General features: G+C 39.2%; 1 protein-coding gene across 1 annotated transcript in view; it reads left to right on the top strand.

Annotated features, from left to right (window-relative positions):
- The window catches only part of PKN2 (protein kinase N2), a 115,894-nt gene extending 112,313 nt beyond the window's left edge, over window positions 1–3,581 (top strand). The window contains exons 20-22 of the mRNA XM_045835356.1: window positions 185–292; window positions 490–570; window positions 667–3,581. Of these exons, the coding sequence (XP_045691312.1) occupies window positions 185–292; window positions 490–570; window positions 667–870 (393 nt within the window). The 3' untranslated portion in view covers window positions 871–3,581. The remainder of the gene's footprint in view (window positions 1–184; window positions 293–489; window positions 571–666) is intronic.
- Window positions 3,582–27,086: the final 23,505 nt, after the last annotated feature.

The raw sequence follows: 27,086 nt of genomic DNA, 5'->3' as shown, positions 1-27,086 counted from the left end.
TTTTTCGCTCAGTCCCTCCAGCTCCTAATCCCCGCCACCCCTAGAGCTGTCAGCCTGCTCTCTATCTATGAGTCTGTCTCTACTTTGTTAGTTCAGTTTGACCACCTGGTTCTTGATTGTTCTTTGGATAGCGATAAGATTTTACTGAAAATTATTTTGACTTATACAAAGATATTTCTTCTAGTCTCCATTTCCTGGTGATGATGAAGAGGAGGTTTTTGACAGTATTGTCAATGATGAAGTAAGGTATCCAAGGTTCTTATCCACAGAAGCCATTTCAATAATGAGAAGGGTAAGAATTAATGGTTTATAAACTACTCAAATTTTTTATATTGAAGGACATTTCTCAGTGGAACTCTAAAAGTTGTTCATAGATGCATGATTTAGACAAATACATACCAAAAAGAAATCTAGATCATTGCAGGTTATGAGAATCTTTATCAGTGAAGTTGCTGTTTTTATTTGAACATTTTTGGTTTATCTTGTTAGTTATTAAGAAGAAATCCAGAGAGGCGCCTTGGAGCTGGTGAGAAAGATGCAGAGGATGTAAAAAAGCACCCATTTTTTCGAGTAAGTATGAAAGTTTGGGGGTGTTTTTTTTTTTTCTGAAACTGTAACAATCAGGAGTAGGAAACTAAAGCAGTCATTTTATATTTTGTAATCTAGCTAATTGATTGGATTGCTCTGATGGACAAAAAAGTAAAGCCACCATTTGTACCTACCATTAGAGGACGGGAAGATGTTAGTAATTTTGATGATGAATTTACCTCAGAAGCACCTATTCTGACTCCACCTCGAGAACCAAGGATACTTTCAGAAGAGGAGCAAGACATGTTCAGAGATTTTGACTACATTGCTGATTGGTGTTAAGTTCCTAGACACTGTGAAACCAAACAGACTGACTACAAGATGACCTCTTAAAAATAGCAAACCTTTCATTTGCTCTCTGTGCCACCAGTAGCTTCTGAGTTCGTTGTTGTTGTTTTTTTTTAAACACATGAAGATTTGTTTTAAAGTACTTCTAATACCTTCTTGAAAAGTAGCTTCTTGATGTATTTTCAGCATAAATCTGAGCACTGGAAACAGTTTCATGGAGTTTAAGCTGAATGAGTATCAGCCATGAAAATCTATCACAAATACTTTTGGATCAATAGTCTTAAAAAAAAAAAAAAGGAAGAAACTTTCCTCTATAGTCCCTAGTTTTGCCATATGCCTGCCTTTAGCAAAAGGAAAATGAATCAGTTAACTTCACTTAGCTGTATTTTTAAAATGGAAAAAGGGCTTGGGATGCTATTCCTATTCACAAATAGTATGATTCTTTTTAAATAAGGCAAATGTTCTTATTTTTTTAAAGAAATTACTGTGATGTCAAAAAAAGTAATGGTAGTTTATGCACACTTTTAGGCTTTTTTAATGAATTGATGTCTTGTTTTATAAATTTTTTTTATATTTATTAGGAGAAAATTTTTATTGCCTTATCTTTACCAACCATGTAACAGAACCTCAGCTTTTCAACAGAGCTACTTGCCAAACAATTTTTTGTTTATTAGACCATTATGAAATGAACAGGAAAAACTAAACATCAACATTTACTACAAATTATAATAATGAGAACTTCTGATTAGCCTGAACCAAGATACTGTGTTACCTATATGCATTCCCAAAGTCTAGACCCTCAGTATGTTCAGTCATGCCTTCTTCCAAAATCAGTGAACTGAGTAATGCTTTTCTTGATATTCATTGTACATTTTATCAACCTAGTTCATCTTGTTTTTGTATCTACTGTAGAAGGGAACTATATCTTTGTTAAAACATAGAGATTATTATGGTATACATGCTGTGAACATGTATATTTGCAAGTTGTAATGTATTCTATGTTGTAGGTTTATTATTTAATTTCACCACTTCATCACTTTTGTACAGTGGCCAAGCAGACACCTCAAACTCCAGCATTTACATTAAGTGCATTTGTACATTTTAGGCCACTGGATCCAGATTTTATATTGGCAGTTACTAAGGGCAAAAGCAATATATTATAACAGAATGTATAAATATTTTTGATAAAACAGTCTATATTTTATAAAAATTATTATAACACTAAAGCTGTACCTCAAAAGTCTCAAAAATAATTTGATCAAGTACTTTTTACAACTCTTCAGAGGATCCTTTTGTGGCTTTTTTTAATGCTCTTATAGGAAAGTCTTTTTGTAAGCCATGACTTTTCCACTTGCCTGGAGTTGTTTTGGGTTTTTTTATTTGTTTGTTCATTTGTTTCTCCCTTCCAGCCCATAATTTCATTGTTTCTCTTTAGTTCAATAACAACATCTTTGATTCTGTGCTTATTAGCATATTAGGGTCATCATACCTCAGGAATAGCAAGTTGTTAACTAACCATAGTAAATTAACCATTTAATCGCAGTGATCTCATGTGTTAAAAATTGTTCGTTTAAATATGAGAAACATGAAAGCACATTTGTTTATAGAGAGTTGAGCTAAAAACGTTTATAAATAGTTCAGCCTAACCAGGGTGTGCTGGCATGTTTTTATTGTACTCTCAGAGCAATTAAAATTGTTCAGAGATAATTCATATTTCCTCTCAAACTGATTATTACCCAAGATCCTTTGGGGAATGATCTTCTAGATAGAGGAATATATTGTTTCAAGTTATTTTTAAATGCCAGTTAACTTTTGGTAAAGGACAGTAGAGGATCTTAGCTTAATTGTCTGGCTTTAATTTAAACAGTATTAACACAACATTAAAAAAAACACTAAATACTTTTGAGGTACAGTCTGTTCACCTTTTCTGGTTCTCAAATATGTATAAAAAGCAATGTCTAAAGTAGGCTCTTAGCATTAAAAACTGACAGCGTTTTTGTAACTACACAATGTACAGAAATTTTTTTAAAATTGAAGCCAATCACTAAATAATTAGAGGGCAGGGTATATTCACACAATTAAGCTGAAGAAAGCACTAATTTTTTCTGTAGTTTTAAATATATATTTTAGTCAGATTTTAAAATTTTAAACTCTATAGAGTGTAAATATATTTTGCTATTACTGTATGTATAAGTGACTGCTCAAGCACTTTGTGAGGAAATTTGGATGTTTTAGAATGGTACACTATGCATTCAGATGAAATGTGCCTTTAACTATGTCATTCTAAGAAAAAAGAAGTGTTTTGCAGTCATGAATTACCACAAATGCACAAATTAAAATTTAAATAGATTATAATTTGTAACTTTGGTTTTAAGTATTATTTCTTTTTGGAAACTTGCTGTTGGTCAACTGTGCATTAGCCTTACTATAGTCAAGATCTCAAAGACTTTAACTTTAGTTACCTTTCTTACAAGTACTTTTTGTCCTGGGGAAGAGCAAAATCATGAAGATTCACAGCAAGTTGTTCTCTTTACTGGTAATAATGGGAAAACTTTTCATCTTACTCCTGTAAGGTCAGTAGCATTTATTATTCAATGGATATTAATGAAATGCCTTCTGTGGGCTGTACAATGAGGATAGAAAGGTAGGAGAAACATCAGAGTCTTCACAAATAAAGAATGGTATGCATTAATGCTAAAATGCAAGCACTGTATTTTATGTACTTTTTTCTTGTTTGGGGATAATGTACTTAATTTTAAGACCTGACCTTTCAGAAAATAGTAAATGTAAACAGAATACTAACCATACTATAGTCATTCAAAAATTACAAATGAAATATTTTAGAAATATAAATGATCCATGCTATTTCTGTAACACAAATTGGAATCATAATGGAAATTGTTATTGTATGTTGACTAGGTTAATACTGCATTATAGATTCCAATCTAACACACATTTGTATAGGTATTACTGATCTTCCCAAAAAACTTAGGGTATGAGAAACCCAAAAGAGCAAATGGCAATCCATGGATCATAATTGTAATTTAGAATTCTTATTTACCTTTTTGCTATATTTTGAAGTATACTGTCTCTGTAAGATATTAACCTTCTATATGTATATGTATGTATTTATAAATATATGTATATAAACATATACATGTATTAATAGAGGTTAGCTTTTAAATAGCCTCTAAGTGTCAAAAGTCTTGCCTAATTTTCACTTACAGTATTATAACTAACTAGAAGCTCCAAAACCTCCATAATTTGAGGCATTTTTGGTCTCATTAAAGGAGTGGTGTCTGGCAACCCTTCACCCCAAAACAGCAAACATGAACATTTATCTGGACGAGCTAAGGCTTCAGCACCAAGAGTTAGGGAGTGCTGCAACACAAAAGTGAGACTACTCAAAGGCTGGGACTAGAAGTTAAGTCCACATAGGCCAGAGACCTAGGAAGCTGGAGAAGGTAATAAAAGCCAGAGTGGCAGAGAGCTGGCTTTGAAAATGCAGGTGCCCAGAAGAAGTGGGGTTACCAAGGATGGATTCCTCTCGCAACAACATTATGAGGATAACCTTGCAACTGCAGTAGAATTTCTGTTTTGTGCTCGAACCCTCTAAAATCCTCAAGTTCCAGTTTGAAAGTCGTTTTCTTTCTACAATAGAATCAATACTTTTGAAGGAAAGCTTCTCCAAAATGGAACAAAGGTCTTCACAAAGTGAGGTTAAGAAATACACTGTCAAAAATCACCAAACACATGACAGACAGCAAGCTAATTTGAATAAGAACCAACAAAAAATACTAGAATTTAGATACTACAAAAGAATTCAAATGTTAGAATTTTCAGATACAATATATAAAATGTTATGTATAAAATGTTTATATAGACTACTTCCAGTCAAGGTAGAAGCATAGGTAGTCATGCTTGGCCTCCTTGCACAGCCATAAGAAGGATCACAACTAACTTCAAAACAAAGACCAAAAATTGAACTGTATGGAAGTCCAACAACCAAGGATCTAAAGAAGCCAAATTCATCCAGACGGTAGAAGGGGAAGAGACAGCGAGCCAGGGCAGAGAGGACACGGTGTGTCAGTGGCAAGGCAGGGGTGACAGCAGCCAGTAAAACAGGCAGTCCCACATTCACATATGGTGGATAAAATCAGGAGGGACACCTTGGGGAGCAAGCTATCCCCAGCCCCAGGCCACAGTGTACAGCCCCGGGTTCCAGTGTCAGGAAATTAAGTCTCCTAACTTCTGAGAATCAAAGACTGCTGGTGTCTCAAGAGAGTCCATTTAAAGGGCCCACATGGTCCTAAAACAAATACAAACCCACCCACTCTGGGAACCACTACCAGGGCAGCAGGTAGAGGGGCACCAGTCATATGTGGGAAGGGGGTGAAGTGACTGGAAATGGGGTGAATGCCCAGCAAGCCTCTAGCAGCCAAACAGTGGCACTGTCTGTTCTCCAACCCCTCCCTCACATACAGAGCCACACAGCAGTGAAGCAGGCTGAACCACCCAGCAGATACCTAAAGGCTCCACCACACACAACTTAAAAGGAGCGCTGTGAGAGTCAAAGCAGTGCTACCTGATAACACAAAAACAAACACAGGGAGGCTGCCAAATGGAGGAGACAAAGAAATATGGCCCAAATGAAAGAACAGAACAAAAACCCAGAAAAAGAGCTATAGTAGGTAAAGTGGAGATAGCCAGTCTGTCAGATACAGAGTTCAAAACACTGATGATATGGATGCTCAGAGATCTCACTGAGTATGGCAAAAACATAAGGGAAGAAATGAAGGGTACACTAAGTGAAATAAAGAAAAGTCCACAAGGAACCAACATTTAAGGGAAGGAAGCCGAGGTTCAAATCAACAATTTGTAACATAAGAAACAAACAATCAACCAGAACAGAATGAAGAAATAATTTTTTTTAAAAAAAGAATAAGGAGACTGGGATATCTCCAAAAGTGCCAACATATGAATCATAGGGTACCAGAAGGAAAAGAGGAAGGGCAAGAAATTGAAAACTTACTTGAAAAAATAAAACTTTATTAACTTGGTGACAGAAATAGACATACAAGTCCAGGAATCACAGAGTCCAGAACAAGTTGGACCCAAAGAGGACCACACCAAGACACATCATCATTAAAATGCCAAAGATTAAAGATAGAGAATCTCAAAAGCAGCAGGAGAAGAGAGTTACCTACAAAGGAGTTCCCATAAGACTTATCAGTTGATTTCTCAAACTTTGCAAGCAAGAAGGAACTCATAAGAAGTATTCAAAGTGATGAAAAGCAAGGACCTATAACCAGTACTACTCTATCCAGCAAAGCTATCTTTTAGAAAGAAGGGCAGATCAAGTGCTTCCCAGACAAAGTAAAACTAGAGGAGTTCATCATCACCAAGCCCTTATTACATGAAATGGTAAAGGGGCTTATTTAAAAAGAAGAAGGTCAATATTATGAACATTAAAATGAGAACAGACTCACAACTATCAACAACTGAATCTAAAAAAACAAAAACTAAGCAACTAGAACAGGAACAGAATCACACATATGGAAACCATTTAGAGTGTTATCATTGTGGAGGGGGAAGGGTGGGAATGGGAAGAAAGGTACAGAGATTAAGAAGCGTAATTGGTAGGTGCAAACAGATGGGGTTGTTAAGAATAATGTAGGAAATGGAGAAGCCAAAGAATGTATATGCATGAATCATGGACATGAACTGGGGGGGGGGGGGGCAGTTGCTGAAGGGAAGGGGTTACTGTATGGAGGGTGAGAAAGGGGGAAAATTAGGATAACTATAATAGCATAATCACTAAAATATACTTTAGCCCTGGCTGGTGTGGCTCAGTGGATTGAGCACTGGGGCTGGGCTATGAAGCAGAGGGTCACTGGTTCGGTTCCCAGTCAGGGCACATGCCTGGGTTGCAGGCCAGGTTCCCCAGTGTGGGGAGCATGAGAGGCAACCACATGTTTCTCTCCCTCTCTTTCTCCCTCCCTTCCCCTCTGTCTAAAAATAAATAAGTAAAATCTTAAAAAAGAAATTTTAAAAATATACTTAAAAAAATAAAATGTTTATATACCTAAAATTACTAGGATAGACATAAAATTAAATTCTAAAGATGTTAACAAACATGTTTAAAATCTAAAATGAAGAATATAATTGATCAAATTTGAAACTGAGTGGAAGGGTTAACAGCAGATTAGATAGATTAAACAATTGTAAACTAGAAGATACATCTGTAAAATCACCCCAAATCAAATAGATGATAAAGAAAAGGAAAATTTGAAAGGAAGGTTAAGAGATACAGCAGACAGAATTGAGACCCAGGAGGAAAGAATGTAAGAGAGGCAATAATTAGATAAAGGCTGCAAATTGTCCACAGCTGGAATATATTCAAAAAGTATAATGTTCTCCACATAGGATAAATATAAATATGTGTAGAACAACTGAAACTACAGACCACCAAACATAATATCCTGGAACTACCCAGAGAAAAAGGACTAGTTGTCTATAAAGGACAGACTAATAGCTGACTTCTCAGTAGCTACAGTGCGAGCAGTGGAATATTGTCTTAAGAGCATTAGAAAACAAAATGTCAACCTGGAATTGTATACATAGAAAGTGAAAAAGAAATTTTAAGAATGCAAGCAAATATTTTTAAAGGAGAGTTTATTAGGGTTCCTACTCTAAAGGAAGTGCTTTAACAAGAAGGAGAATGATCTCAGAATGATGATCTAAGGTACAAAAAAGGCTTGTGAAACAAAATTGTAAACACTTGAGTAACTCTCAATAAACCAAGTCAATAGGTAGATGATTTTGTTCTGGACAGCAGTAATAAAAAATTGAGATAGGGAAGGTCAGAGCTAAGGTAGTCTATTGTATTTTTGGAGTATCAGGGAATTGATTCACTTTAGTTAAAGGTACATTGTAAAATATCAAGAATATTCACTCAAAGAATGTAGTACATATAAATTCCAAAGTAAAAGCTGATATGGTGAAATTAAATTTAAATATATTAGTATTCACAATGTAAATAGAGTAAACTCACAGCTAAATGCAAGGTATAGATTTTTAAAATCTGCTTTATACTATTTATGAAAGGTACATCTAAAATAGAGAAGTTGAAAGTAAGAATATGAGGAAAAATATATAAAATGGTAAAATAAACATAAAGCTCTAGTTAAAAGAGATTGTAGGTCTGTCATGAAAAAATAAGTATCACCAACAACCATCATGATGTATTTCTACATAATAAAATTCATTTAGCCAAAAAGATAAAATAATTTTAAACATGTATGTCTCCAATTAAAATAGTCTAAATACATACAGAAAAAATAGTTTCTTAAACTAACAAATACTCATTGGGGTAGAAGATTTCTACTTACATTATTGGACAAAGAACTTTCTAAAATCAGCAAAGATAGATTTGAACAAAACAAGTTTTGTCCAATGGACATAAATAGAATTCTGCATCCAGCAACTAAGAGGTTCTACATTCTTTTCAAGCACACATGGAACATTGCTTTAAAACCTCACCCAAGGATTTGCTCATTGATTTGAGAGAGCGGGGAAGGGGAGGAGGGGAGAGAGAGCAAAACATAAATGAGAGAAGTATAATTTGGTTGCCTCCCATATGCGCCCTGACAGGGAATAAAATCACAACTTTTAGGTGGCCAGGACAATATTCTAACCAACTGAGCCACTGGGCCAGGCCCACATGGAGCATCTTTAAATACTTTAAATAATAGATGGAGAAATAATAGTGGTAATTAAAAATTTACTAACTGAATAATAGTAAAAATATTACATACCAAAATTTGATACAGAGCAAAAATGGTTATTCCAGAGAATTTTGTAAACTAAATGCTTATTAGAAAAGGGAGAGTTAAAAATTATATTGTGGGTCAAGATGGTGACATAGGTAAACACGGCTAGCCTCTTCCCACAACCACATCAAAATTACTACTAAAATATAGAACAAGCATTACTCAGAACCATCAGAAATCATGTTGATTGGAAGTCTTGACAACTACACAGTTAAAGAAACCACATCCATCCAGACTGGTAGAAGGGGTGGAGACACGGAACGGGCTGGTCCCATACCACCGTGTATGGTAGATAAAAATGCAGAAGGGATGTCTCAGGAGCAAGGAGTCCCAGCTCCACACCAGGCATTCCAGCCCAGAATCCCATTGATCAGTCCCCATAACTTCTGGCTGCAAAATCCAGCAAGGTTTGAGTTGGTGGAAGGAATTGCTGGAGTCCCAAGTAGTTGCTCTTAAAGAGTACACTCAGACTCCCTCTGAGCTCAACCACTGGGATAGCAGCTTGAAAGGCACCAGTGGCAAATGGAGAGACTGAAGTGTCTGGTATCAAGGCAAGCGCTGGGAGTCTGCTTTCTCCCAGAAAGAAAGGCAGACAGAGGTCAATGTCCCTTTTCTGAACCCTCCCTCCACAGAGCCACAGACAGCATGCTGGAGCCCTATATGAGGCTTCATCAACCTGGTTATCACTGTTTGCCCTGACCTGGAAATCCCCAGAGACTCAGGCCCATCCAGTTTTATGGGCCCACCCAAGCTACTTTACCATATGAATGGTTGGTATTGGCTCATGCTTTACAACTTACTAAATCCTCTCAAACAAGCAACAGCCAGCTTCAGGGAACCCCAGCCCCCATAGATCTTGCTAAGTGGCCCCTGTTATCAGCAGCCAGCCTAGATTCACAGTGTGGCTTCACCTGGGAATCTCCCAAGTCCAGCACAATTAGCAGCCATCTCAGATTGCTTATAGCTCAGGCAGGGTGGCCCCAAGCAAAACACAGGTGGATGGCTAACCTTAGTTGGTCTGTACCACCTGGAAAACCCCGGAGCCTGTGCACCTAGTGGACAGCTAAAGACCACATCAGAGCACAGCCACCCTGCCCCCGCATAGCTGCTGCTCGGTGGAGGGTTGGGGACAGTGGTCATAGCTAGTCCTTGCAGCTGACTGGCCTGAGTAAATCCCTCCTGTTGACCTATCTATACCAACCAAGCCTCAACTACAAGAGGAGGTGTACTCAACCCACAAGAAGGGCACACCTCAAGCATCCAGCTTGGGTGGTAGGGGAGGTTGTGCCACTGGACCCTACAGGACATCTACTACATTAGGCCACACTACCAAGGCAGGGAGTCATATATTAGCTCTAATATGTAGAGCTGCTGTGAAGAAACTAATATGTAGGAACTAATGCAGGAAGCTGCGAAAATGAGACAAACATGGCCCAAATGATAAAACATCAAAACTCCAGAAAAAGAACTAAACAAAATGGAGATAAACAATTTATCAGTTGCAGAGTTCAAAACATTGGTGATAAGAATGCTCAAGGAGCTTAGTGAGGACCTTAATAGCATGAAAAAGATCCAGTAAGAAAGAAAGGATACACTAAATGAAATAAAGAAGAATATACAGGCAAGCAGCAGTAGAGTAGATGAAGCTGAAAATCACATCAGTGATTTGGAATATAAGGAAGCAAAAGACAACCAATCAGAATGAGAAAAATGAATCAAAAATTAAAAACAAAAATGAGGATAGTGTAAGCAACCTCTGGGACAACTTCAAGCATTCCAAAGTCATGAAAAGCAGGAACCTACAACCAAGATTCCTGTACTCAGCAAAGCTATCATTTAGAATCAAAGGGCAGATAAAGAGCTCCCCAGGCAAGAAGAAACTAAAGGAGTTCATCATCGCCAAACCATTATATGAAATGTTAAAGGGACTTGTTTAAGAAAAAAAGATCAAAACTATGAACAATAAAATGTCGATAAATGCATATCTACCAACAATTGAATCTAGAAAACAGACTAAGCAAAATAGAAAAACAGACAGAACCATGGATACAGAAAGGGTTTTGATGGTTGCCTGATGGGAGGGTTGTATGAGGGAACAAGTGAAGAGGTGAGTGGTTAAAAGAATAAGAAGTACAAATGGGTACTTACAGAATAGCCATGGGGATGTAAAGTACAGCAGTGGTCCACTTGTTTGGCATCAGGGACTGCTTTCATGGAAGACAACTATTCCACAGACTAGGGGGAGAGGGGATTCTTTTGGGATGATTCAAGTGCATTACATTTACTATGCACTTTATTTCTATTATTAACTTGTAATATATAATGAAATAATTATAGAACTCACAAATAATGCAGATTAGTAGCAGCCCTGAGCTTGTTTTCCTGCAACTAGAGGGTTCCACCTTGGGGTGATGGACAACAGTGACACCTGAAGTCTATTGCTTATGTCCAGGTTACCCTCTAATCTTATTTTGGTTACTGTCACCACAGAAAACCCTGCCTCACAAAGATGGGATGTTGGAAATGGAAGCAGGCTTTTCAGTGCTTTTTGTGGCAATCTCAGGATATTCTACCTTGACTTTAATCCAGAACGTGTGGGAATTTGAAGTTGTCTCAAACATACTTGTAAGGCCACCATCACTTGCACTCGCAAGCAGTTGACCCTCTTCTCATTCAGGCTAAGTCTGTTCACCTGGCTTATTCACAAATTGGTCGTGGATCCATTCCTTCCCAGTTTGGGGGTCTTTTGTGATAGGAAAGTAATGCTCATACTCTGAACAAAAACAGATAGGTAATCATGCACCAACTTGGAGAAAGAAGGTCCTGGCTCAGTCTCTTTCAAAATCTCTGCTAATGTTTGAAACACATCAAAAATCCCTATGTTCACTTGTTGCCCCCAAATTCCAGTTTGGCTTTGAATGCAGCCACTTTATTTGCCAACTTGAACACAGTTGTCGTTCTCCCCTGAAATGACAGATTGAGTTTGTTGAACAGGTTGATATATCACACAAATAAGCAATTTTGTGACCCATTCTGTGTCACTGAAATGTGGTGCCAGTGGTGACTTCTCAAGTCTCTGGAGCGGCTCTCATAACTCAGAAACTTTTGCCAGTGATCTACCTTTAGAAATTGATCTCACTTCTGTGTATACAAGATGTGTGCACTCCGCATCCACCTTCTCAGAGAGTTGCATCAACAGAGGTGAGTTAAGGGCATGTACTTTAATGTGGTTGATCATTTTAATCACATTCTGCAAAACGTTAAGTTTAGGTAATGTTTTTCGGCTAGCCAGCACTTCTCTGTGGACAACACACTGTGTAGACTCACATTCAGAAGCAACTTCTGTGACCCAAGTAATGAAACCAGAAAGCCATACAGTCATGGCAACCACTCCATCCATACATATTCTGACACAAAATGACCAGTTCAGCCGTCCTGATAGTAGTCATTCAAAGACTTGAACAGTTCTGCAGCTGTGCTGTTGGTTGGCAATAAAAGTACACATCACATCTTGTGTGCATCCCCCTGAAACTATATTGCACAAAAACAAGCATTGTTGTCAACATCAGCAGACCCGTCCACCTGGGTTGTGTTACCGCAGTGACTCATTAGTTTTGACAGTTGTGCCTCAATATCCTCTGCTATTTCATCAGTTCATCTAGTTATGGTGCTAAGCAAAACAAGAACACATGCCACCTTTTGAACTTCATCCTCTCCTGAAAGTTCACAACAGATGTCCTTAGCAGCAGGCAAGGTCAACCCTTCTTCACCAATAGTAAAGGGTTCCTTAGCTTTAACAATGAGGTCAGCCACTAAGAATGATGCTCTTGCTGTAGACACATTTGATGAAGGGGTGGTCTTTGATGATTGCTTCTGTTCTTTGTGTTCATGATTTTTTTTGGCTTTGAAAAACTCCAAAGGCTTGTCTTTTGATGCAGGGTGCTTGGTCTCCATGTGGCAAAGCAGTTTTGAAGGTTTCATGGCTTCATTTGATAGCCAGTTGCCACGTACAAAGTGGGCTTGTAGGATGTGAATCACCTGTTGGAATGAACCCATAATTTAAGTAGGACTGTTGGTATTTTCTTTTAAATGCGGCTTTCTTTTTGTGGGCAGTCTTAGAGTCTTCTGCTGTCCCATCATTGGTTCTTTCCCCCTTTTCAAAGGAGCTCTCCAGCGATGCTTGTTTTTTACTCAGCTTGGCTAGGGTGAGCATGTGGGCTTACCAAAATTGTGGCTGAGACAAGAACACAGTGCAGGAAAGAGGGCAGACAGAAGTGGTAAATAAAATAATGGGCAGGGCGCACATGGGCTAAAATAAGTGTCAGATTCTGACTTAAAGTCAGCCACCCAGTGCAGCTGTACAATTGAGATACATCACTCACTTGCCACTGAAAGCCTGCCACCAGATGTAGCTGAATTATCACTTGCCTCTCACTGATAGGGTTTTCATATGAGTCTACAAGCAATTGATTTATTATGGCCTCTGAGCAGTCAAACCTCTCCGCTAACGATAATATGTATTTGCAGCTGCTCCCCAGCGCTAGCATCACCATCTCAGCTCCACCTCAGATCATCAGCCATTAGATTCTCATAAGGAGCGCACACCCTAGATCCCTTGTATGCACAGTTCACAGTAGGGTCTCCGCTCCTTTGAGAATCTATTGCCGCCACTGATCTGACAGGAGGCAGAGCCCAGGCAGAAATGCTAGTAATGGGGAGCAATTGTAAATACAGATGAAGCTTTGCTCACTCACCCACTGCTCACCTCCTGCTGTGCAACTCAGTTCCTAACAGGCTGTGGACTGGTACTGGCCCGTGGCCCAGGGGTTAGAGACCCCTAAAGTACAGTGTAGGAAATGGAGTAGCCAAAGAACCTATATGCGTGATCTATGGACATGATAATGGTGTGGGGATTGCCTGAGGGAATGATGGGTGCTGGGTGGAAGGGAGCAAATGTGGAAAAATTGGGACAACTGTAATAGCATAATCAATAAAATATAATTTTAAAAATAAATAGTTCTTGAACTTGGAAAAAATTGATCAAATTGTTTAAGAAGTTACAAAAAGAACAACTAACTGAAATAAACAAAATTAGTATAGAAACAAAAGTTTTTCCTTGAAGATGATAACAAAATGAACACAGTTCTGAAAAGATGAAAGACATAAATACTACCTATTATTAATGAGAATACAATTACAGCAAAGATTTTTTAAATAAAAAATACTATCAACATTATGCAAGTAAATTTGAAAACAAAATAGTGGAGATAACTGTTGAACAATTAAAGAATACTAACTTAGGAAAACATTAAAGACTTAATAAACCAAAAACTATTAAAGAAATAAAAGTAGAAGTTAAAAGTTTTCCCACAAAGAAAACATAGTCTGGATTATTTTCAAGCTAATGGGGATTTACCACTCATTCTATCAAGTCAGTATAATCTAGATAACAGAACATACAACCAGAGTATGTTACCAGCAAATTTCACTCATAAACATTGATACAAAATGCTAACAATATTAAATCAGGTTCAGTGGCATATGGAAAACACATTATTAGTAATTTGGGTTTATCCTAGTATAGTTTAACATTAGGAAATCTACAATTGTTATTTGCAATATTATCAGATTAAAGGAGAAAAATAATAGATTTAGAAAAAGCTGAACACTTTCTTGCTCTGAAAAAAAACAGAGCCCTGGCTGGCGTAGCTCAGTGGAGTGAGCGCGGGCTGTGAACCAAAGTATCGCAGGTTCGATTCCCAGTCAGTGCACATGCCTGGGTTGCAGGCCATGGCCCCCAGCAACCGCACATTGATGTCTCTCCCTCTCTCTTTCTCTCTTCCCTCTCTAAAAATAAATAAATAAATCTTTAAAAAATAAAATTAAATTAAAATTAAAAATAAAAAAATAAAATAGGGCAGGGAGTTCTTTAAACTGATATAGTATCTATATTTAAAACACAGTAGTCAGTGGCATCATCCCACATAAGGAAACATTAGAAGCTTTCCTTTAAATTTCGGATGCCTGTTACAGGATACAATGCCTGTACTGCTACTTTTCAACATTGAACTGCTCTACTCACAGTGATATAAGGAGAAACTAAAAGGTTATTACTTGCAGATGATTGTCTACCTAGGAAATTGAAAAGACTGCAACTTGCCAGCAATCACATTTTACCTAAGATGTCAGTTGTGAGTTGAAGATGCAGTAACATGCCTATATGCCATCATCAAACAATTAGAATACAAAATATTTTAAAAATACAACTTTTACAGTAGCAACAAAATTTGCCTAAAAATAAATCTAGCAAGAAATACCCGTTAAAATTTTTTTTTTTGCTTATTCTCACCTGAGGATACATTCATTAGAGAGACAGGGAGGGAAAGAGAAACATTGATCGATTGCGTCCCACATGTGCCCTGACCGAGGATTGATCCTGTGACTCAGGCATTTGCCCTGATGGAGAATTGAACCGACAGCCCTCTGGTGCATGGGATGACACTCCAACCAGCTGAGCAACCTGGCCGGGGCAAAAAAATTGCATGGTAGGAGTCAGAAAATGTAGAAACATCGTATCTTATGAATTATGTCAGTTTCTTCAAATTGCTCTGTAGATTCAATGCAGCTCCAATCAGAATCCCAGTAATATTTTGTGGAACTTTACAAGCTTATTCTAAAATTTATGTAGATAAGCATAGGTCAAAAATAGTCAAAAAATAGTTAAGGAATTTCTTAAGAACAAAAGAGGAAGAGAGGGAATTTCTTGCTAGATAGCAAGAATTATACAAGTGTAGAATTATAATAATTTGTACAAAAGACAAGTGGAACAGAAGAGGGCAAGGAACAGAATTCCATGTATCTGAAATTGATCATTGCAAGAGGTGACATAGTTCAGTGCAGAAAGAAGAAAATGTTTCGGAAATAGAGCTAGGAAAATTGTTTATCCATATGAAAAGGGAAAAGCAAATTGAATTTCTGTTTCACAGCATATGTAAAAGTTTCAGATGAATTGAAAACAAAATTCAAAAGCAAAACAAAAATGTTGAAAATATGTATATAAGACGAAAGCATTAAAATGCAAGAAAATTTGATAAATCAACAACAATAAAGTTGGGAATTTCTGTTTAGCAAAAAATATTAAAGTAAAAAGACAAGCCACAAACTGAAGATTATATCACATGTAGAAACATAATAGCTTATATTAAAAATTTCTAAAACAATAAGTAGAAGAACATGGAAAAGTTCCAAAGCTGTGAACATACATTTCACATGAATAATAATATGCCCAGTCTCAACAGTCCATCAACTACAAATTACCACCAAACTGAGATAAAATTTGCACACGTTCGATCGGCAGAAATTTAAGTTCCTGACCATTTCAAGTGTCGGTGATGGAGTGAAACAATGAGATCTCGTATAAATTCCTGTGGGTAGTGTAAAGAAGTTGAACCACTTTGGAAAAATAATTTATCTTGTAAGGCTGAACATTTATGTACATTGACTGGTACCCAGCAACTCTCCTGGAGCGCTATGTCCCAGAGAAATGCTGTATGTCTGCCCCTAGAGTCTGAACAAGAATGTTCATAGCACTGTGACAGCAAAGCCCGGAAAAAGCCTAAATGCTCCTGCATGGGCGACAATGTTTAGTCAAGTACAGTACACAGGGTCCAGCAGAAGTAATGCCTGTGTGACTGTGGTTGGTAGGGTAGTAATATGGTGTAATAATTTATAGTTTTGATTTGAACATTTCACCTAAAATGTCACATGGTATGCTTAAGTGTGGTATTGTTATGTTACAGAATTACATGCTTATGATTGTGTAATAAAAAAGGGGCCTTACTTGTGCCAGACCTGGTATTTATAAATACATAGATTATAGATTTATCTGTGAAATACAGAGCGATGAAAATAATTGCAGCTCGAGGGAACAATACAAAAGAACAAAATGTGTGATAGAAGCTCATCAAAGAAGACTACAACCTGATAACCTTTTTTAAAGTTCAAGCCTGAACCAAGCAAATGTGATGAAACATAGATTTTTTTTTTCTCTTTAAGCAAGGGAATGTTGAACAGGAGTTAAAATAGTGATTATCTGATCAGGAGATGGAAGAGTACAATAGTGGTAAAATACACTGGTAGTTAGAAGTTACTGGCATTGTTTTAGGTCTTCAGATTAGGTGGGAATTTCATCAGTATTCATCATATTAATAAGTAAACAACATACCCCTTACCCTCTTCAATCCTGTCTTTTTCCCTTTTCCAGCTTCAATTCCCAGATCCATCATCACTTGCTTATATTCTCACCTCGCTCCTCTCTTGCTTCTTTGTACAACCTCCTCTGTTTTAAAAAAACCCTCCCCAGAAAGTGAAATCTCAGGGTGCTCTAGCGGGTAGGGGATGAAGGGAGAGGCCTGGGGTTGGGCGGGAAAAAGGAGAGCATTAGAAGAGCATCCACATGGAACATACTTCAAAGTATAGGCCTGGGGCACACTGAACAATGTTACCTGTGGTCAGGATGATCAAATTAAGGCCCAGCAGCCTGCAGCACTGCTGCAGAGCCCCAAATCCTTAAGCAAAGAACTGCTCCAACTTCCCTCAGAGTCTAGTGTCCACACATTCAGTTTGGGAACAGCAGGCAAGTTTGTTTCCGGAATAAGGATGGAAGCACCAGCCACAGTCACCACCAGGCATCAGGACATTGCCATTGTGGAGTGTGAGATGCCAGAAGGGGGCCGTCTTTGGAGATTGCTGAGCAGCAGAGGGATCCACCTGCAGATCACAAGCCAGGTGCCCAAATGAAGGTTCAAAAGTTGGCTAGAGACCCGCTGTGTTAGTTTGCTATGGCCACCATGACAAATCACCACAGGTGTGGGTGGCTAAGATGGCAGACATTTATTTTTTTCAGAATTCAGCAGACCAAGATCAAGGTGTCGGCAGGACTGATTTCTCCAAGGCCTTTATCTTCAGTTTGTAGGCCGTTGTCTCCTGTGTGCTCATGTGGTCTTTCTTCGGTGTGCGTTTGTGTCCTAATCTCCTCTTAAGTTTTTTTTAAACTCTCCAAGAAAAAAAGAACTACCCAACCATTGTTAAATCTATCTCTGTATCCAAATAACTATACTAACTCTTCTCACTATCGTAAATGACCCAATACGAAATTTCCTTCATCTAGTGGTTCTCAAACTTTCTCATGTGTCAAAATCACCTGAGGAACTTGTACATCTGCCTCACTCCCAGTCTCTGATTCAGTAGGCCTGGAGTAGGGCCTGAGAATTTACATTTCTAATGAGTTTCCAGGTAATGATGCTTCTGGTCTGGCCATAAAATAAGTCTCTCTTAAAAGATTAAATCACGTTACCAACATCTGATATTTAAACAGTTTCACTATTATAATATGTTTATGTGGGGATTGTCTTGCATCAGATGACTTTGTTGCTAAGGTATTAACAATGACAAGAAAGTGGGTATGAGCATGCTAATTATTAAGTCATTAGAAGGAAGCCAAGCTATTTACATAATAAGCAAAATCCAGAAAATTAATAAGACTTTCCTTGTTAACCTATCCATATGTTATCTGCTTGAAAAATATAAAAGTAGTCACACATTTTCCTTGCTAAAGTCAGCAAGAGAGTTAAAAGTCATAAAAGGAAAAAGGAGTGTACTAATGTTTTTATGTAATTGTAAACTGTAAGACAGTGTGGTAGAGCCGTCAGTTCCAATGAAACTACAAGAAACATACGGTAACACTTTCACAACTCGGCAGCCTTCGGAGTAGCTCAGAGTGTGTAAATGTGCATGTAACTGAAGTCTAACTTTATGCAATAAATTCATCTACCAATTAAGTAAAGCAAAAATTGCATGTCATAATTTTCCTTGAAAATTCTTGAAACTTTAACTGGCTTCTTGCCAGAATACCCAATAGAAAGATGGAAAAATTCATTTTCCCACAGTGTGGCCAACTACGTAGGCACACATTCACTATTTGTGTCTTCCCACAGTTTAATATAAGTTGAATGTATTTTTGTCTTCATTAAAGCCTTGTAACAAACCAACTTGGCTCGTCAGATTATAGGGTACTAGATCATTCAATGCCATGGCTTGCCATTTTTCCTTTTTCAAAATTTATTTTTATTTTTATGTAATTGACATGTAACATGTAAATGTAAACTGCACAGTGTGTCGATATGATTACCACTGTAGCATCAGCAAACACCTCTGTCTTGTCACTTTTATTCTTTCTGGTGTGACAGGGGCGATTAAGAACCAGTCCATCCGCAACTTCGAAGTTTGCTGTCTGTAATCATCTCCTGTGTATTAGATCTATAGCACTGTTTGTTGGCTGGTTGCAAATGTGTGCCCTCGAACAGCAGCTCCCAATTCCCCAACCCCCAGCCCCTGGTAACCCCCAATCTTTCTCTGTTTTATTTTATTTTTATCAATTTTTAATTTTTTATTTTTCCCCCTCCACCAAGCTACTCACTGCCCCCCCTCCCCACCATGGCCTGCCCCCCAGCACCCCCCCCAATTCACCACACTGTTGTCACGTCCATGGGCTGTGCTTATATGCATACTTGTTCTTCCGCTGATCCCTTATACTCCTCCTACCCCTGCCCCCATCCCCTCTGAGATCTGTCAGTCTGTTCCTTGTATCCATGCCTCTGGTTTTATTTTGTCAGTTATTTCATTCATTAGATTCCACATATGAGTGAGATGATATGATATTTTGTCTTTCTCTGACTGGCTTATTTCACTTAGCATAATGTTTTCCAGGTCCATCCATACTGTCATAAAGGTACATTTCTTCTTCCTCTTCTTTTTTTTTTCAAGGTATGGTTGCCTCTAGCACACCCCATACTGGGGATATGGCCTGCAACCCAGGCATGTGCCCTGACTGGGAATCAAACCGGCAATGCTTTGGTTCTCAGGCCTGTGCTCAATCCACTGAGCTACACCAGCCAGGGCCCATTTCTTCTTTTTTAACAGCCATGTAGAATTCCATTGTGTAAATGTACCATAGCTTTTTTATCCACTTACTCACTTTAAATTTCATGTATAAGTCATATCATATAGCATGTGTCTTTCTCTGTCTGCTTATCTCAGCATAATGCCCTCAAGGAGTCCATGTTTTCGCAAATGGCAGGGTATTCTTTCTCATGGCTGATCTTCCTGCATGTGTGTGTCATCTCACATCTTTCTCCATTTGTCCATTGGCAGACACCTTGGCCGATTCTGTGGCTTGGCTGTTATGAATTGCGCTGCCGTGAACACGGGGGTGCAGGAAGTCTTCAGGGTCCTGTTTGCATTTCTCTTGGACACTCCCAGGAGTGGAATTGCCTGGTCATGTGGTAGTTTATTTTCCTTCTTTTTTTTTTTTGAGGAACCTCTATACTGTTTTCCATAATGTCTGCACCAATTTAAATTCCCACCAACTGTGCACAGAAGTTCCCTTTTCACCACGTCCTCGCCAGCACTCACTGTCTCTTGTCTTCTTGGTGACAGCCATTCTAACAGGGTATAGCTCATACCTCATTAATGATTTGATTTCCATTCCCATGATGATCAGTGATGGTAAGCGTCTTTTCATGTACTTGTCAGCCATGTGTATGTCTTTGGAAAAATGTCTATTTTAGCTCCTCTGACCATTTTTTAATTTGCTTGACTTTTTTGTCACCGAGTTGTATGAGTTTTTTAATATATTTTGTATATCATCTGAGAAATATTTTACAAATATTTTCTCCCATCCTGTAGGCTGCCTTTTCATTTCGTTGGCTGTTTTACCATGCAAAAGCTTCTTAGTTTGATGTAGTCTCATCACACTGGAGCATTTGTACAAACTGCGAAGAAGTAGGTAGGTAGTGATTAGGAAAGAAAAGACTCCATTGTGCAGACATTGCAGGCACCATTCAGAAATGGTTATTTATCACAGGGCAGGTTTAAGTTTTATGGGGCTGCAAGTGGCACTTTTGGGAGTCCCCTTGAAGAAATCCATGATATGTGTTCAGAGCCTTGGAGGGGCCTGTGCACGTGCACCTCAAGTTTCATGAGCTTTCTGCTCAATTCCCTCTGCTCAGAGGCACTGAAACATCATCCGTTGGCAGCGCTGTGATTAAATTCGCCGTGTGGAAATGGACTGGAGGTCAAGACCAAAGGCAGGAGCACGAGCATGGAGGCTCCTCAGCAGCCATGGGATATGATGAATACGTCAGCTGGGGTGCGGCACTCCGGAGCAAGAGAACAGATGCGGAAATGCTGCGCAGGTGCTAGAAACAAGGGACTGGGCTCACTACGTGCGGCCTCAGGGGCGGAGTACTGACCTCATCACCGGAATGTCGCCCTGCCAATGTGATTTCCACCTGTGCTTCAAAGGCCTTTTTCAATTAAAAAGTTACAGGGTTTTTGGTTTTTGCTTGTTCATTTGCCTTTTACACTTTGTGCCTGCTCTTTCCACACAGGCAGAATGGGTGTTTCTTCCTCGCCAACCCTCTTGGTCTCTGCACACGCCTCCTCCATCTCACACTTGTCTAAGCGCGGGGCGTATCTTACTTCTTACACTGGCACCTCCAGAAGCAAAGTCAGAGTTGAGGTGCTACTGGAGCCCACAGCTGGGCCCCCCGATGTGTGCGGAAGAGCAGACCACCCCTCAGCTGAATAGCTTAGAACAGCCGGAGAAGACGGTTGTGCAGCAGGCACTATTTGGGCCACAGCAATGAAGGAGGAGGTTGAAAGTTCTCAGTCCATCACTAACTTTTCTGGTGCCTCCTAGCCATAGAGCTAGAAGGCACCACTGAGGCAGTGAGGTCATTCCAGAGGAAGCTCTGACAGATACAGCAAGTCCCTGATAAAACACCTCCATGACGTGTTCAGCGTGATGGACGTGTCCATCTGGGAGCTCCATGTAACTCTTACATCCTAGACCTGCCTTTTGGAAGAGTACAGAACACACTTGCCTTTCTAACATCTGTAAGAGCTTCAGGCCCAACTGAACTTTGTCACCCCTGTCAATTTAAAGCAAAATATCCTTTGACAGAATCTTATAACAGCATTTCTGTTTGTTGTTGCTCTTGTGAAGTACTTTGCGTACCAGTGATATTCATTCTTTCTCAAAGCTCTCAAAACACTCACCATTTCAATTAATGGCTGTGCCAGGCATAGGCTGTTGCAGATCAGAAAAAGAGCATGAAAATTGTTCTGAGAGTCTGCAGAGGAAGCGAAAAGCCTTACGCTCACCTTTTCCCTCCTCCCCTTTCACCAAGTGCAAGCTTGAACCTCCCAGAATGGCAGTGGAAAGCTCCTGTACCGCCCCCCCCGCGCCCTAGAGACTTGCCAGCTCCTCGGGGTTTGGAACGGAAGTCTGTGCTGTGAAAGATGCTGGGGCCCTGGGGCCTGTGGGGCCTGCAGTGCAGCTGAACCACGCTTTCTGTGACACCTCGAAATCTTCAGACTCCGAAGAAAGGAGAGAAAGGAGTATGCACGTGTAAACACTAGGGAGGGAGAGAGTGAAGAGGTGTTTAGGGGACCAGGGGACCTGTCAGAAGCTCACAATTGGCGGATGAGATTAAAACTCCAGCCACAGGAAAAGTCAGGGCCTTTGACAATTGGAAATATTGGCAGTGGGCACAGAGGCCTCCTGGCTGGATTAGGACCAGATGGGTAATAGGCTGACCCCCTCAGCTGTTCTTCTTGATAATTAAAGTAAATCTTGCACCTGTGATACAAAATTAGCTCAGAAACCAAAGACAACCATGGGTAAAGTACATTTGTTGCTTTGAACACAAAGGCTTAACTGTCAAAAGGCCTCTAGTTTAAGCAGCATTTTGTTTAGAAAAACTAAAGAAGGATTTATAGCTATTAACTCCTTTGACACCTGGACTAATTTAAAAAGAATTTCAAAACTCACTCTGAAACAGACTGACAGCTGTTGGTGGGGAGGAGGACTGGATGGAACAAGGTGAAGGGGTTAGCCAAAGAGCGTCAGTGCAGGACCTGCAGACACAGACAGCAGTGTGGTGACGGCCTGAGGAGGGAGGTTGAGGTGGGGGAAGGGGGCAGAGGGGGAAATGGGGACATCTGTAATGGCGTCAACAACAGCAAGGAAAAAACTCACTCTGAAGAGCTTTTCCCAAGACGCCAGACACAGGTATTGCATTGAATAAATCTGTTAATTGAGTAATTGAACAGAATTTTATTTGGGAGCTACAACTGCAGTTGGCCCTGAGCCCGGGCTGGTGCGGCTCAGTGGGTTGGAGCGTCATCCCGTAAACCGAAAGCTTGCGGGTTTGATTCCCGTTCAGAGCCCATGCCTCGGTGGCAGGTTTCACCCACGGTCAGCACACAGACAAGAGGCAACCGATCAACGTTTCTCTCTCGCATCAATGTTTCTTTCCCTCTCTGCCCCCTTCCTTCCCCTCTCTATAAAATCAATAAGTATGTCTTTGGGTGAGGATAAAATTTTAAAAAATAGAATGAAGTTGTTCCTGAGGCAGGCTCCTCTGAAATAGATTCAGTAGTATGGTTCAGTGGAAAGAGCACTGGATTGAGTGATGAAGGCCCTGAGTTCGTCCCCTCTCTCACTCCTAGGTGAGCTTGGACAGGTCTTTTGGTTTCTCTGGGCTTCTCCGACCTGCAGAACAGAGACCTTGGACCAGAAGCTCAAACTTCAGTTCCATGACACTTATAATCCAATCCTTGAACTTGTCAGGTAATAGCAGAGACTGTTGATGAAAGTGGCTTCCAGTGGGTCTGTTTTAAATGTGGAAGGGCCACATTAACCAATATTTTAACTCCTTAAAAATGCTAGCAAGTGCAGGAAGGATCCACTTGGTCCTCAAAGAAATGACCTTGCATGGTTCACTAGTAGCATCCGTAACTTGTTAAAATGTAGGTCCAAACAGAAGCTGGCTCCAACTTCCATGACCGGCACTGAATGAGGTGCGTGTCCGCCTGTGTACGGAGAGTTTCTCACACCTCAAGATATGAGTAAGAGTCGGGAACAATTGCTGGCTTAGAATGTATTGTCTTGAAAGTACAGCACTCCTCCCCGCCATCTGTAGGGGGCGTCTTCCAAGAACTCCAGTGCATGCCTGAAGCCTCAGATGGCGCCTAACCCTTCATACACCGTTTTTTTCCTGTACATACCCACCTATGATAGTTTTATTTATAAATTAGGCACAGTAAGAGGTGAAGAACCATAGCATAAAATAGAACAATTACAATATACTGTAGTAAAAGTGATGTGAATGTGATCTCTCAACGTAGCTTACTGTATTCATGACTTACTTTCTGTAAACTTGTTTTGGGGATTCCTTGCGGAAGTCTTCATGTAGCTCAGTGCCATCAATCAGAACATGTTTCTGTTCACATCTTCTGCTTCCAAATTTAGCGTTTCTCCATCCTGAGCTCTGATCATGCACCGCGGCTGTAACTCTTGCAGTTGGATGAGCGACGGCAAAACTAGCATGACTTCTTTTTCCTTCTCCACAATTTCAGATTGGTGTTTCCTTCTTACCATAGATCTTACCAACCTCAGCATCTAATAATTTTTTTCTTTGCTTATTAAGTTGAGAACACTCTCCTTTTCACTCAAAGGGAGCACTTGACAGTTTTTTGTAGGCATATCCAAATTTCCAGCATCACTACTCTTGTGTGTAGGGGGCATCAAGTAAAGTAAGGGTGACCTGAACACAACCCCTGCAATACTGTGCCAGTCAATCCGATAAAAAAAAAAAAAAAAAAGGAGATGGACAAAGAATGACATGGTCCGATTCAGGTGGGAAGAACGCTAGCGGGGACTGAGCCCCACATGGAAATTGCTGTTAACCCCCGTCCCAAGTAAGGTAAATATGTTCCAGCAGTCAGACTGACTCCCCGAAACTGTCATTAAGAACACGTCCAAGTCCAAACACACCTGCCTCTGTCAGGACCACTCAGGATGCGAGGCGGGGTGGGGGGTGGTTGGAGGCAGGGTGGATGAGGAACCGGCAGCGCTGCCACTGCATTGCCCTCTCTCAGGCCTGCTCCTCCTTCCATCCCCGGAGTGAGCTGAACTGATTAAACCACATGAGTGGCTTAGGTAGAATTTAGAGTATGTAGCATTTTACTTCTTTCACTTTTAAGAAATGCCCACAAAAATATGAGGTCCATTCCCTAAAAAAATAAAGCAAACATATCCTCTGCCCTGATGGATCTTTAGAGTCAGTGCTCCTGATCTAAGCTTCCCAAATGTATAGCAATAAAAAATAGACCACCATGTTGACACCGGGGGGGGGGGGGGGTCTACGTTTTTCCCCTCTTTATGCTTACCTGCATTTTTCTAGTTCTCTCATGTGTTTTTGTAATCAGCAAAGTGAAAAAACAAATCATATTACTGTATCTGAATCACAATTGTACTTAAAAAAATAAAGTTTAACATAGCAGCTGGAATGAAAAAATATCAAAATACTGGTGGTTATTACTGGGTGACTTATGGGTGTTTTCATTATGCATTTTCCAAATGTTCTTTTTTAAAACTTAAACATTTCTACCGAGGTAGCATCGGTTAGTAATATTGTATAAGTTTCAGGTACACAACATTAGAATTCAATATGTGTATACTCTATTTTATGCTCACCACCAGAAGTCTAGTTTCCCTCTGTTACCATATATTTGCCCCCCTTTATCCGTTTTGCTCTCCCCCCAACCCTCCTCTGCTGGCAGCCACTGTTCTATTGTCTTCCTCTGTGAGTTTGTTTTTGCTTTGCTTTGTTACTCTGTTCAGCACTCTTTTTGTTTTATAGTTTACATATGAATGACATCATATGGCTTTGTCCTTTTATTCATCTGATTTATTTCTCTTAGCATAATACCATGTCAAGATACATCCATATCATAAATGACAATATTTCATCTTTTCTGTGGTTGAGTAATATTCCATGTATATGTGTACTACATCTTCTTTATACATTCAGCTATCTATGGTCAGTTAAGTTGTTTCCATGACTTTGCTATTGTAAATAAGGCTGCAATGAACGTACGGGCACATGTATCTTTTTGAATTAGTGTTTTCTTATTCTTCAGATACATACCCAGAACAGGACTTGCTGGATTACGTGGTGGTTCTATTCTTAGTTTTTTGAGGACCCTCCATACTGCTTTCCACAGTGGCTGCACCAAATTACAATCCACCAACAGTGCACAAGGGTTCCCTTTTCCCCACATCGTCTACAATACTTGTTAATTTCTTATCTTTTTGGTAATAGCCATTCTAACAGGTGTATGGCCACATTTTGTGGTTTGGATTTGCATTTCCCTAATAATTAGTGATGTTGAACATCTTTCCATGTTCCTGTTGGCCATGTATATGTCTTGAAAAATGTCCATTCACATCTTCTGCCCATTTTTTAAATTGGATTGTTTGGTTTTTGTGTTGCTGAACTGTATGAATTCTTTATGTATTTTGAATGTTAATCTCTTATATGATTTGCAAATATCTTTTTTCCATTTGGTTGGTTGCTTTTTTTGTTCCTTTGCTGTGCAGAAGCTTTCAAGCTTGATATAGTCCCATTTGATTATTTTTGCTTTTGTTTCTTTTGCCTTTGGAATAAAATTGTCAAAAGACACCACTAAGACCAATGTCTAGAAGTTTGTGCCTATGTTTTCTTCCACATATTTTTTTGTTACCTTCAAGTCATCAATCCATTTTGAGTTAATTTTTTTCTACAGTTTAACATAGTAGTCTAGTTTTTTCTTTGGCATATGGCTGTCCAGTTTCCTAGACACCAAAGATCGTGTATTTCTAAGAATTTGTCCATTTCTTCTAGGTTGTCCAATTTGGTGTGGATGGCCCTTCTTAGCACCCTTTTATAATCATTTGTATTTGTGTCATAGTTGTAACTTTTCTTTCAGTTCTGATTGTTTTATTTTAATCTTCTCTTTTTTTTAACTACAAAGTCTAGTAAAGGTTTGTCCATTTTGTTTGTTTTCACAGAACCAGCTCTTTATTGTTTCTATTGTCTTTTTATCATCTACTTCATGTATTTCTGCTTTTATTTCCTTTCTTCTACTGACTTTGGGCTTCATTTGTTCTCTTTCTAGCTCGTTAAGCTGTAATGTTAGTTTGAGATTTTTCTCACTTCTTGAGGTAGTCTTATACTGCTATGAACTTCTTTCTTAGTACCATGTTGCTGCATGCCAAATATTTTGGTGTGTCATACTTTCATTTGTCTTTATCTATCTCTTGATTTCTTTTTAAATTCCTTCATTGACCCAAAAGATGTTCAGTAGCATGCTATTTAAAATTCACTGATTTACTGAGACTTGTTTTGTATCTCCATGTATGGTCTATCCTTGAGAATGTTCCATGTGCACTTGAAAAGAATGTGTATTATGTCACTTGGGAATAGGAAG

Source organism: Phyllostomus hastatus, unplaced genomic scaffold (assembly GCF_019186645.2).
Source record: "Phyllostomus hastatus isolate PE091 unplaced genomic scaffold, TTU_PhHast_1.1 phas_contig_209, whole genome shotgun sequence".
NCBI classification, from domain to species: domain Eukaryota; kingdom Metazoa; phylum Chordata; class Mammalia; order Chiroptera; family Phyllostomidae; genus Phyllostomus; species Phyllostomus hastatus.
The sequence above is the reverse complement of the archived record's forward strand: the minus strand, read 5'-3'. Positions and strand labels throughout refer to the sequence as shown.